The sequence below is a fragment of the Lissotriton vulgaris genome, chromosome 8 (genome assembly GCF_964263255.1).
Source record: "Lissotriton vulgaris chromosome 8, aLisVul1.2, whole genome shotgun sequence".
Lineage (NCBI taxonomy): Eukaryota > Metazoa > Chordata > Amphibia > Caudata > Salamandridae > Lissotriton > Lissotriton vulgaris.
The window spans coordinates 736,691,406-736,705,063 of NC_141696.1; the positions used below are offsets into that span (position 1 = coordinate 736,691,406).

The 13,658-nt window shown below is 43.0% G+C and overlaps 1 protein-coding gene across 1 annotated transcript; it reads right to left on the bottom strand.

The window, feature by feature from the left end:
• Positions 1–1,430: 1,430 nt before the first annotated feature.
• On the bottom strand, positions 1,431–2,426 carry OXGR1 (oxoglutarate receptor 1). The gene has a single exon (XM_086933375.1). The coding sequence runs from the start codon at positions 2,394–2,396 to the stop codon at positions 1,431–1,433; it is 966 nt and encodes a 321-aa protein (XP_086789501.1). The 5' UTR covers positions 2,397–2,426.
• Between the last annotated feature and the right edge of the window lie 11,232 nt (positions 2,427–13,658).

Below are 13,658 nucleotides of genomic sequence, written 5' to 3' on the forward strand. Positions count from 1 at the left end.
TGGGCAAATCCGTGTGCAGGAACAATGGGCAATTTATAAGGCAACAGAGTGGAATTCCACACGCGGATCCCACTCCTCCCAACTCATAATCAGGGTCTTTATGTCAGTGCTGACTAATATAGCAGCATATAAGATGAATGATAATGGCTCATTCAATATAAGGTAGTTTTATCAGCTACTACCCCACCCCTGCTTACAACGGTGTAGCTTATCACACTGATGCTGTGGTCCAGTGTCAGCATTGGTGATCTGAGCTCTAATCCTAGAATTTAGCACTTGATTCACCAAATCGATTAATCTCCCTCACCCTATATGACATTAAGTATGCGTAATTCAATGAAAAAAAAGTGCAATGTAAACTGTGTATGACTCCATTTAACCTAGATGGCTTGAAATAGCCATAAAATCCCCACCTCCTGGATGTGCTGTGATTCTTAAAGATGCTCATAAACAAATCTTAGTCAATTTGATTGCACACGAGCATCCCCAAGATCTTCTTAGAATTGCTAGATTTTCACCAACTTAGGTCATAGGGGATCATTTAAAGTTTGGCAGATCAGTACCTCTGATCTTAATCAACCTTTGTTTTCGAAGCTTGTTTCTTGAAAACAAAAGACTTTGTTGAGCCAGAGCAACCAAAATTACATCTGCTTGGAAAAGTTTAGTACAATCATTGGAGCTGCCGCCCCAGTGGTTACATTGAAGACACAACTATCCTTGACTGCCTGGTGAGGATCTTTTAGTATGGTGGGTGCCCCTACACCACAGAAGCAAGGTTCAAAGTCCTATCCTAACCTGATGGGCTATTACAGGGTTCCCCAAAGTAAGTCCTGGAGGGCCGATCCATGCCAGATTTTTGGCATATCCCCATTTAGAGAAATGTGGATATCTTAAAAATCTGGCATGGATCTGGCATTCCAGGACTGACTTTGGAGAACCATGCGCTAGTGTAATGTCTGGCAGGTTCTAAATGACACTGTTGGTGAGGATGGTAATATATTTAGTGTAGAACTAAGATGCTCTTGGCATCAACTAAATTGTAGGCGAGAAAATGTGGAACAAGATATGTGTTAAACATGCCACACTGAGAAATTACTGAACAGATCTTAACTCCCACAGAAAAAATAAACACATTGTGCCTTTCTGATTTTAGTTAAAATCCTTATGTGTCAACCTGGACAGCTAAACTGCTAAATCAAGCAATATATACGACCGTCACAGTTTGTGTGAAAGCACCCTAAATAAAAAAATACTTATACTAATAAATCCCTATGTCACTCATAAAACAAAAGACAAAAAAAATGAAGTTATTTTTCCCAAAAGAGGTGTACAATAAATACAGGTTGCCAAAGTCGATATTAACGTACATATAAATATTTCGATTCAATCAAAATTAAAAAGATAAACACGTCCTCTCAGCCAAAATATAACTATGATGTAGTTACAGCATCTGTATTACTCACTGTCTGCTCTACATAGGTAATTTGCTTACACCCACACACAGACAGGATTGCCTGCTGGAAATTGTCTCCGACTGCAACATAAAGTAGTAAATTGCCAAATGTATTTAGAACTGCTATCGGCCTAGAGATTATGTATGCAGAGTTAATGTGGTTTTTGACGTCACAGCTCACTGGATGTACTTGTGTTTTGATGCGAGCAATCCTGAGAATGTGGAAAGGCAGGAAGCACAAATAGAACACAACAAGGAGGATGGCCACTAGTCTGCGAGCCTTCCTCTTGAATGCATCATTTGTATAAGGTCCATAAGCCAAACTGCAAATGATCCTTGTGTAACAAAAAGACACGACGACCAAAGGCAGGAAAAAGACGAGTGCTGTCAGGAGCCAGTTATACCACTGGACTGTCTCCAGCCTGACAGAGCTTGCAAAGTCCAGACAGATGGCAAGTCCTTCCCTCTCTGTGGATTCGATCAGAAGGACCATTGGAAGCACAGCCACCAGGGCTACCACCCACACCCCCACACAAGCAACAACAGCCCACTTCTTTTTATGAATGTGGTGGTATCTCATGGGATGAACAATGGCAAAGTAGCGGAACACGCTGAAGCAGGTGAGGAAGAGGATGCTGGCATAGAGGTTGAAGTTGAAACTGAAGCGGATAAATTTGCACATGAAGTTTCCAAAGTCCCAACTCATCTCGTTCGCATAGTAGTAGATCAGGAAGGGAAGGCTTGTCGAGTACAGGAGATCTGTGATGGCCAAGTTCAGCATGATTATGAGGCTGCTTCTCCAAGGTCTCATCTTGAAAAGATACACGCCAATGGCGATAAAGTTTCCTGGAAAGCCTACTAAGAAGATGATCCCATATAAAGTGGGAAGGTAGTACTTTGTCAGAAAGTCATCTGTAGTGGAACAGTTTTCAGCATCCTGCATGCTCCTTGGCACAGTGGTGAGGTTCTGCCAGTCGTCAGGTAACTGGGTGCTCGCCATCTTCTGAGAACTTCAAAGAAACAAAGTAAAAAAGTAAGGGACACTGATACTAATAAGGGCCACAAAGATAGGTTGTGGAATCATAATATATAAGAAGTCTTCATGACAGTTTGTCAGCAATAACAATATCACATTCAACCATTCAATAAGCCAATGCTCATTCACAGAAACATAGTAATATTCTTTGAAAACACTCAGAGATTTGCAATAATTGAACAGAATATAACAATTAAAAGAAATAAAATCTGGAGCTTCACTCTTGCATATGCCTTTTCAGTAAAATGAATGGATCGATTTATAGACTCTGACCCTGAAGGCAATTTTCTGGGGTGACAGACTTCAAAGGAAGAACATCTATTGACGTTTGCATAAATAAAGTTCTGGACCAGTATACCTGTACACCATTGCTTTGAATTATATTGAAATGTATTTTGAATTAGTACATAGCCTCACTACCTCTAGAGTGGTATAGAAGGGCTATCCTGCCCTTGATCCTTGTCCACTTTGCCACAGACAATATTATATACATGTTTAGTAGAATATGGGTTTATGTTGTCGATTATGTGGTGTGGTGTTGAGTGTTGTGCTTGGAGGCCAATAGGCTGCTCCTGTAATGTTAATGCAGACTAGAAGCTGTGCATTGACATATCAGTGACACTGAAAATTATACGGTTGATAGGTTAGTACTGGCTATACAATATATAACTTCAACGTGTTCTTTTGGAATTATTTTGTTTTGTGTAGGATCAATTAGCAGTGTGCGCCGGTGTAGCCATTTTTAAAGATCTTCTACTATAGGCAAGGCATTAGTTCCTCTGGCTGCAGTCTGCACTTCATGGAGGAGGGGGAACAGACGAGTCCTTATTGCTTTTCAGAACTTGAGGAGAGTAGAGAGCTTTTGTGTTTGATTTAAAGGAGGTTCTAGAGTTTGGTGGTTTGTAATGAAAGGGAGCCTAGTGCCTTTCAATAGTCAGCAGAAGTGCCCCTCCTTATCTGAGACTCCTCCTACAATGAAATGTTTGAAAATTGTTTTGCAGGAAATCTTTGATTGCACCATAATCAAGTGTACCTTAAAGGAAATCCGTGTGGCAAAGGAATGCCTGTGAAGAGTTTAAAAGGCCAAGGTTATGTGAAACAATGTTTTGAGATGAAGTAGACGTCCAGCATCTTTGTTTTGTATGCACAGTAACAGCTTCTGCAGTTACAGCACAGTCATCCAGCAGATTTAGCAGATGTGGCAGAAGATTTAGAACATGCATATTTTCAGCAAAAAGAGGAAGGATTGGAAAGAGTCTACAGCAACAATGATAGCAATTCACAAAGCTAAATGTACATGTGATTAAATCTACACATGTACATTTACTCTTACATTTTGCAGTAAATTTACAACTTTTGGTTAATCATGATTTACAAGTGTAAATTTACTACAAAGTGTTGACTTACTTGTGTCCACCCCTTGAGTTCAGGGGAAGAGGCCTAATTTACGAGTGTAAAATTATTTGGTGTACTGCCTTTTCCTCTCTATGTGTTGTACTAGTTATGGAATTGTAATATGCAATTTATAGAATATTGTATGTGTAATAGACCAGTGTCATTACATTCTATTAAGGCTTTTTGTAAGTAAACCTGAGCAGTTTACGTGAATACCTGCTGGTTGATGGATGGGATTCTGGGTGGAATAAACTCAAAAAGAAACAGCATACCTGTGTCTGGACTTTATGTTAAAGACATGCTTCACTGGCGTAGTCGGCAGGATGTGCACTAAGAATCTCAACACAGAAGATTGGTGAGAGATTTATCACCCAAGGATATTTTAAGCTTAAGATATTTCGAATCAATTACATGACTGTTTCCTTCATAAATTATTAAGGAATATGGAATGCATACTGGAATTTAAAGAAGTTTCTCAAAATATTTAAGGCTTCACTTTGAAGGATTGGGAGCTTTGCAGCATAATTACTCTAATTGCCCCTTGTTTTTTTGGGGGGGTTTACTTTTTTATCGATGCAGGCTCTTCCTTGTTTCTCTGTGCGAGTTGGTATGACATTTGTGGGATTTTTTGAAAGCGCTTTTAATGATAACCGGCAGGAAGCGCTCATGATTTGGGATTCCATAAAGCTCTTATGATGGTAACAGGCAGGAAGCACTTATTATCACTATTTGGAAAACAGCATAATATTTACAAAGGCATTACATTAAGCGCTTGTTAGGATAAACGACAAGAAGCGCTTGTAATGAACATCAACTGGGATTGGTTGCTTTGTTAAGTTTCTGCACTCTATTGGGTGGAAATCCTGGACTCACAGACAGTGGTTGTGTGGGTCTGGAAAAAGGATTTTTATTGATATATTGCCACAAAAACTATGGGAAAACGTCGAGTGTTAAAGCCGGATCTTTAAATGTTTGAAGATAAACATTTTCGTTACCAGTAGTCGACGTTCAACATTATTTCGAATCTTGAGCGCGGAAGCCTCTTCCTTGTGTTCGTCATTCTTCACCGGCAAGCCGACCTACCTAAGCTGCGTTCTACGTCATTACGCAGCGTAACGTAGAAGCCATCTTGGTTTGGGAAGTCAACGAGGAGTTTAAGTGCATCTGTCCAATGCGCACAGCATTCAGTACGCTGATGCGCACAGCACGATAACTTTTATTTTTAAATTAAGTTGATTTATTTTAATTTGAAAATGGTGTTAACATATTTCAAAGTAAAATATGTATTTTATTATTATGTAAAGATGTGATTAATGGTGAACAAGGCCTCTGTGTAGGCCGAAGCATTATGCTGGCGAGTTGCGATAAATACAAAAGTCTCACTTGCACCTTGGGTCTTCCGTTCCTTCCTTCCTGGTCGCGTTCGAAACTGAGGGACGGGCTGTTGGTTTGGAGCAAGCAGGCATATATGTATATATACACATATATCCAAGTAATTATGAAATAAAGTGCACTCTTGAAAATCCTTGTGCAGTAAACAGAAAAGCTCTTTATTCCTCAAACGTTACGCGCTTTAACAAAGTAATGTCCTAGTCATACGATGAGCCAGTCGGAAGTACGTGCATAAATAACCAAAAACATAGACATAGGACTTATGCTACATAGCATTCACAATAGTCAGTGAGGGCAGCGGCCATTTTGAAATGTACAATGTTTACGCAAATTCGTTTGTGAAAACAGCATATTTTATTACCTATATTGAACGTGACAATAAAGATTTACATTTCAAAGACAAGCTGGGTAAGTAATATCCTATAGACCTGTTCTCCGACCAGTGTCTGATGCCAAGTACATGATACCTACAAACTTGTATGTTTATAGAACAATAATTGAAAAAGCATCTACAAGATGGTGTTGAGGTCAATATTATCGCCAAGTGGCGTAAAGCACCATGACCTCGTTGACCCATATAGTAGACATAACAGTTGCGATGACAATTAAGTATACATTGGACCAAAATTGTCCGAATAATATATCAGAAACAATACTGGCGGTCTAGTGCCAGTGTGACTATTATGGGCATAGTGCCTAAATAAATAATATCGCCAACAGGCCTTGTCACCTAGACAAGGTAAATTATAAAAATGTAAAATTTGTCTAACAAGGCTGCTTATGTTATTGGTTCAAGGCCCCACAGACATGCCTAGACCAAGTGAAAATTAATTTGCCAAGTGGCTACTGCTGGTCTAGTCCTATTAAGCAATGGTTTAAAACAAATGTGAAAACAACAACTACAGAAATTCAAAGGTGAATGAAACCATAGAAAAATTAAAATAAATTGTAATTAAAATATCTCTTATCTTGATCTCAGTGCAAACCCGAGCCCAGGGAAGAAAAGGGTAGGGAGCCCGTGTAGTATCCATACTGTGTGGTGGGTCCCTTCCTTTCCTCCTGTGAGAAGGTCAAGACAAAAGAAAAGTAAATATCATGTTCATAACTACATCTCATACACAAGTAATTCTTGCATGAGGTATATAAACAGTTAAAACGTAAACACAGAATGATGTATTGCAAGTAAGAAATGTATTTATTTTCTGTTGTTTTTTATATCCTGGTAGTGGATATGTTGTTCTCTTGCTTCTGTGTTTGCATGCCTTGCAATTTGTGTATAGAAAGAATTCTGTTAAATCACTGATCTGTGGATTTTTTCTAACTTGTTCTAAATGACTGTGAGTCAAATTCTCTATTAATGATCTACATCTCCTATAAGTTTATTTTCTTGAAAAAAAAGCATTTATGAAGACCAATAACAAATACAATTCCAGCATATTGCCTATAACCGCAGTCGGGCCGGCAATGCGACGATGTAAATGTGCAGCTTATGGTTTAAAAAAGGGGGGATAAGGGAGTACACAGCAAGCCGCCTACAAACCTTCCGAGCCGGCCGCGTTGGGTGGAGCATTTATCCGTAAAGGCAGAATTATCCCTGTATGCATATAGTATCAAACATTAACAGTTAACAAAGACATGGGTAATGAAAAGTTGCACTGATGCACTGTACCCTTGAGAGGTATGTCTATGGTGACAAAGTGTCCCACTGTATAGAGTGGTAGATAGTGCTCTGTGTTTTCCCTTGTTCTCCAATATGCGGTGTGTGCCGGTCCTGATGATACCCTCTGACAGGAGGCATTGATCGCCCTTCATGATGCATCCACGTCAGATTCGGTGGCATGTTCCAGTAAATAGGTTTGTAGGGGGCCCCATATGTCTTTTGGACGTGATGAGGGGGGTTGGAGGTCTGCATATGTAGGTAGCTGTTCTTGACAGTAAATGAGGTCACAGAGCCAGTCCTTAAACTTCGGTGCTCTCCCTCTACCCCATTTAGAGGCGATTCTTCTTTTAGCTAGCAACAGCGCCAGGGAGGTGTATTTACGCATTTTGGCAGCTTGGGGTTCTATGTAGCCTAATAGGGCAGTGAGGGGATCTGTGGGGATATGTAGGCCCAGCATGAGGTCTAGTGCAGCATGTACCGCAGACCAATAGCTCTGTATAGGTGGGCAGTCCCAGGCCATGTGTCTAAAGTCCTCCCCTTCTCTCCTGCAGCGATCACAATGATCGTTATCATGGATCTTCGATCTGTACATTCGCGCTGGTGTATAATACAAGTGGTGGATATATTTGTAATGTATGATTCTGAACCTGCTACTCGCGGAGATTTCTCCTGTCTGTTTACAGCAGTATGCCCACTGTTCTTCAGTAATGGGGCGGCCGAGTTCCTCCTCCCATCTGCTATGAGCAGAAGGTGAATCATATTCCCGGTTGATTTGTACAGTGCGATAAATGAGCGAAAGCACATGTGCAGGGGCCTCCTGTTGCAATAGTGAATGTAATAAGGGCATCACTTGGGGTTCAAGAGGAAAGGTGAGAGTGATGGCTTTTACATCCTGTCGAAGTCAAAATATAGTTGAAGCGTTCTAGAGGGGAGGGGTTTGCATCTTTAAAAAATGTGTCGCTTGTACTAAATTTCCCACTGTATATAGTTGTCCCCAAGTGTAGATAGAAAGTATACGAAGCAGTCGGCGGCAGCCGCCTTCCTGCGTGACTGGGAGACCCTGCCGTTGGGAAAGGGGCAGGAGTGGGGAATACAGTAGTGGGCATTGAGTTGCCTTGACAGTGCACTGGACGGTGGTAGAGGCAAGGTGTCTGTGAACCACAGGGGCACTATTATAGGCAGTGCTGGGGCTGGGGGTCATATGCCCATCTTCAATCGCCAGGTGAGGCATGAAAGGGGGGGGTTCATCCAGTATACAGCATAATGTGCCTGGGCACAGTTAAAGTAGAACTCAACATCTGGCACGGAGAATCCACCTGCGCCAAAAGGACGCATGAGTATGTCCTATCTGAGCCTGGCTTGTTTTCCACCCCACAGGATTTGTATGAGTTGAGTATTAATAGGTGAGAAGAAATGTCTGCTGGGGGCATTGGGAATGTTTACGCACAGATATAGAAGTTTGGGTAGTATAACCATTTTGATTACAAAGGCACTGCCCGCAATGGACAAGGGCATTGCAATCCACCCTGTGACTTTATCGGTGATGGAGTTTAACGCACGCCCATAGTTAGCCCTCATGAGTTCCTCCCGATTTCGAGAGACGTGGATTCCAAGATAAGTAAGTGTAGTGTAGTTCCTATTTTCCCAATAGGCTCTGCGCATTGGAATAACATAAACAGCAGTGTAGACGTAGGACTGAGGTCATCTAGGTCTCTACTGACTATGTTAGACTTAATTTAGGTTTGCGCCAGCTAGCTCAGAGGTTACTAGAAACTTTTTTTTTTTTTTTTTGGTAAACCTTTATTATTACATTAGGCAAATACAGGTATGGGCCTACAACCATCACGGCTGGCCGCTAGTACGATTTGGTCCAATCAAGTCAGGCATGACGTAGAGAACAGTAATCCGCCACCCGCCGGCACAATACTGAAACTAATTAACATTCGCCCACAGCTCGTCACATATATAACAGGATCAATAAAGGTTTCATTTTTATAGTTTAAAGGAGAACAGGATCCGGAACCGTATATTCAATCAATAACAAAGGAAGGGATTACAATATTGTAGGATATTCACAGACAGGATGATTGTAGTTAAAAGAATAGCGCCAGTACGCATTAACCAGGATAAGCAGTGGAACCTTTACACATTGCATCGCCATAGCAATCCGACCATCCTGCCTCGGAACATCCCAGAACCATCCACCCCAATAGAACAAACTGGAAAATTACAGGAATACACTACCCAGATCCCAGAAAAGAAGGAAAGGGAAAGAAAAAATAAGCCATAGAAACAATAAAAGGACAAAGCGAAGAATACCCATCCCCCTAACCCCCCACCCTGCACTCCTGCAGATGGCTATGGCCCACCCCCCCTAGCAGTGTGCCTGTCGCCCTAAAGAACCAAAACCCCCAAAAGAAAACGAGTACATAAAAAGAAAGAAGAATAGTCACAAATGAAGTGGAGGAGGATCCCCAGGCCAGCTCCCGGCCCCACCACACCCCGCGCCAACCCTCTACACAATGAATAATACTAAATCAGAGACAATCTATCCGCAAGAGGGTAATAAGATACATTGTTAGCCCGCAAAGTTACATAGTGAAAATGTTTCCGAGTCTCACCCACTTCCATCAGCCTGTTAGCAGTCTCTGCCCAGTGGAGTCTCCTCTACCCCTGGCCCACCCTATCAAGCTCACCCATGTGCAGCAACCAGTCAGTGTCCGAAGAGATTGTTCCAGGAGACTCAGACATCCCGAGTGAGAAGAACAGTCGGCCATGTTGAGTAGAGTAAACACGGGGATCAAGCCACATCAATATGTCCACCAAACGTCGCGGCGGGACTGTGTATGGCGCCTTCAGTAATTGAGAAGTAGGAGCCTCGTCGGAGCACTCAAAGGCGGTACATGGACAACTGACCCCTTCGGCGTCACAGATCCAGCGATCCCCGAATCAAAAGAAACTCCCGGTGGCCAGCTAGGAGTTGTATGAGTCGGGTCCCTCACAGTTTCCGCAATCGATAGGGTATCAAAGACACAGCCCACTGATGTGTAAACAGGCAAAGTGGCAGTCGCACAGGATACGAATGGCGCCTCCTTCCTCGGGGTTGCAGTAATGGTGTCCATCTTGTCCCCCAGGGTCCGTGCGTTTCGTTGTAGGGCACCGCGGAGGGCACCAAGGGCCAGAACCAGGTCGCCAACCATCAGCCCTTCGCAACGCGCCTCGATGTCAGCACACCTCCCAGCTGCATTCATTCCATCTACTTGGGGCGGCCAAAGCCAAGAGTTACCAACTCGAACTGCCTCTCGGTCAGCATCCAACACTGTGGAAGGCCGGGAGCCGGCCCCAGACAAAGACATGACGCCACAAACAGGCCAGGGAAGTCGGGTGCAGCAATCCGGGCCACTGGCACCACCCGGCGGGTCCCGCCAGCAATGAAAGTATTCTCCTGCGCAGTTCGGGGAAGTCCCACCGGCGTCAGGAATGGCTGGGTTCTAAGTCCGATGGCCGCTGCAGTGAGCAATCCCCCTCTGGGAGCAGCAGCCCGTACGATGGTGGGTCGGGACCGCTCCACGTGTCCCATGCCAGTATAGAGACACAAGCAGAAAATCGGGGCAAGCTGTATCCCCGTTCGGGGCGACCGGTCAGGCTTCACGACTGGTGGCCGCCATTGTTGTGTCGGCGGTCAGCACAGCGCCCCAATCCTGGCCCCGGCTCCGACGAACTCTCAGTCCGCGGGAAAAGATGGAGCATATCTCCGGCGTCGGGGCAGGTAGGGATCCCGGAGGCACACGGTCGGCGGCTACATCCATTCACACGCACAGTACTGTGATGCGGGCACAGGATGACGGACAGGATAAGGGCGCGAGGCGGAAAGGTTTACGGAGCCGGGTGCCTAAGCGGCCATCGCGGTCGCCGGCCTGGCTCCTCCCCACTAGAAACTTTCTTGAATGAATAGGGAGGGATGAACTTCCCTGATTCAGACGAGAAGGGATTCAGTTTCTGACAACCGCATAAACATGACAACTTTGCTCCCTCAGAATAAGAGTGTATCTCTAGAGTTGTGTGAAAACAATAGGCAGCTATTTCACTCAGTCAACCGGGCATACTTAGTTTCACCAGAGTGCAGAGAAATAGAGAGACGGGCGTTTTCAATAAAAGGTGTTATTTATTGAGCAGTCTTCTTTCGCATGCAAGAGAAATGAATTGCCACAATTGCAATACTTATCATAAAGTAAAGTGTGTTTAGTAAAAGTAGTATTATGAAATAATACTGTAAAAGCATTGATATGGTTTCTTAGCCATATGGTACTTTAAAATGGATAAAATATATACATACATAAAAACATTGACTAACGTACTTAACTGGTGCTTCTAACTACGCCTACCCCAGGGTACCTGACCTAAGCCTAATACTTGGGAAGGAGTAAGTAAGTATCAGTTTAAGTTAAGTTGGTTAAGATAGTTTTGCCAAGAATCTGCATCAAGAATTCTCCTAAGGGTTTAGTCAGCTCCGTACCTTGGTAATAGAATGTGGGAGGTCTGGTATCTCTTTCTTCAGGACTCGATATCCCAGCAACCCGCAAGGGTAGCTGGAAACACCGGAGCTGGATTTTCTCGGCTGGAGAAAAAGACAGCGTCTCTCTCAGTGCGTCAAACGGGAGGGGCGGCTTCCGTGGGCTCTCGCATCAACTGGGCTCTCGGGCAAGTAGATAGCCGCTCTGCTCCAAACCATCGTGTGTTTGCTTAAGGCAACTGTTGGTATATTTATACCTGAAAGTTGCAGAGGTTGACGTAAGGTTGGACATAAGAAGTCACTAAGAACTAACAGTTCTTTCTGGACTCCAGGAGTTCTTGTTCAAATCAAAACAAAAGCAGGGGGGGGATTTCCCGGGCTGCTGGAGGCTTGGTTTGTTTAAAGAACGCGTTGTGCTTTCTAGGAGTCGATGGGAGTAGCCGTGCTGTGCTTTGGACTGCATGGGCTAAAACTGAATATAGACATGATTCTTATGCCTTTATAAGGATATTATTAATTATAACCACATAAGGGCATGAATCGGGAATATCAAATTAGGGTCCTAGATAGAAATACAACACCCACTCCACGGTTTAATGTCCATCACTACTAAAAATCTAAGCAATAGTAAACATATAACGATGCATGTGTGTTTTCCAACCCACCCCACTATACATATTTCGCATTTGAAATGGTATATGGTAAATACACGAAAATGAGTAATGGTACTGTACGCTTTTCAAGCAGTGTCATCATTCAGTTAAATGCAAATATATATCAGCTAAATGAATTGCGAAAATTACACATGAAATGGCTCTGAATACAGAAAAGAAGGTCGAGACCATTCCATCACATATTTATACAAAATGCTGTATATGTGCTAGAGGCTGAGATAAAATATTGTCTCTAGTATCCTAAAAATAGAAGCTCTGTTCTCTAAGAATAGTTCTACTTTAAGCAGAGTACCATGTGCCAAAAAAAGTAAATATTTTGGAAAATGTAAAAAAATAATTTTGCTTTCAGGGGAAAAAATATTTCCAAATATTTTCGGTAGCTTTGTTTATCAAAACTGAAGGCCGAATTCAGAATTCAGGGAACGCTGTGTGCTTGTTATAATATTTCCATTCTCGTTGCTCAGCGGAGAACATCATTTCAGACAGACTTGCAAAAAATTGGTCTACAACATCAGGTGAAAGTTCGACCAAGTTTGAAAATGCTGCAACTGTGCAGTTCTCTGCGTGATTGCTATCATCGATGTTAGCATCAGCAATGCTCACAGAAGGTTGTACCTGTTTGGTGCTGCTTTCCTCTCCTCACCTCACCGCCACCTACTCGTAGTGGTGAAGTCTCAACGAATGCCGTCATCAGAATAGGTAGCCGCTGGGGATAACACGATGCATGAGTCGTTACAGGACCTAGCAAAGTATCGATATCCATTGGTACTGCTGATGGTAGTGTAAAACAGACGTCCAACACGCATTCTTCTCCGCATAGCAGACATCGAAGCACAGGTAAGATGCAATCTTGCCAGATCGGTCTGAATGAAAGAAACCAGGTTGTACTCAGATCTCTTAGCCGGGCCGATCCGAGGACCTTAGTGATACGGTCTCGGTATCGTATTGCTAGGATCGTTTCTTCCATCGTTGCTGGAGTCTTGTCTATGGATTGGCTTGCCATATCGGTGCAGAAGGAGCAAAAAAAAATTCCTGCCACGAGTCCCAGGATTAAGGGTAGGCCACCGAAAACAGAATGGTCAAAATTCGGGAAGATTCCCAGAACTGTTTCAAAGGGTGTTAACAGTCCCGAAAAAACTGTCTTAAATACATGTGCGATGCCACTGGTATCAGACATGTTTAAGATTTGGCTTAACATTTCTACAAAATGCACGGGGAAATTTGTCAATAAAAGGGAATGTATCTCTGCCGATGTCCTTGCCACTTGCAGATCATACGTTTCTTTGGATGACGTTAAAGGCACACTTGTCTGTAAAAGAATAGACTTCATTCTGCTCAAAGTATCAATTCGAATAGAAGAGATATTCAAGGAAGGCCATAATGCAGCCCTCATATCTGGATTGCTGTGTGGATACAATACTTGCATACAGCAAATGACCCTGGAAGTTACGGACACGAGATAGGCTTTTCCTGGCACCATGCCACAACAGCTGTGGTCACTTATTAAAACGTAACTGCCGTTATAAAGTTGTTTA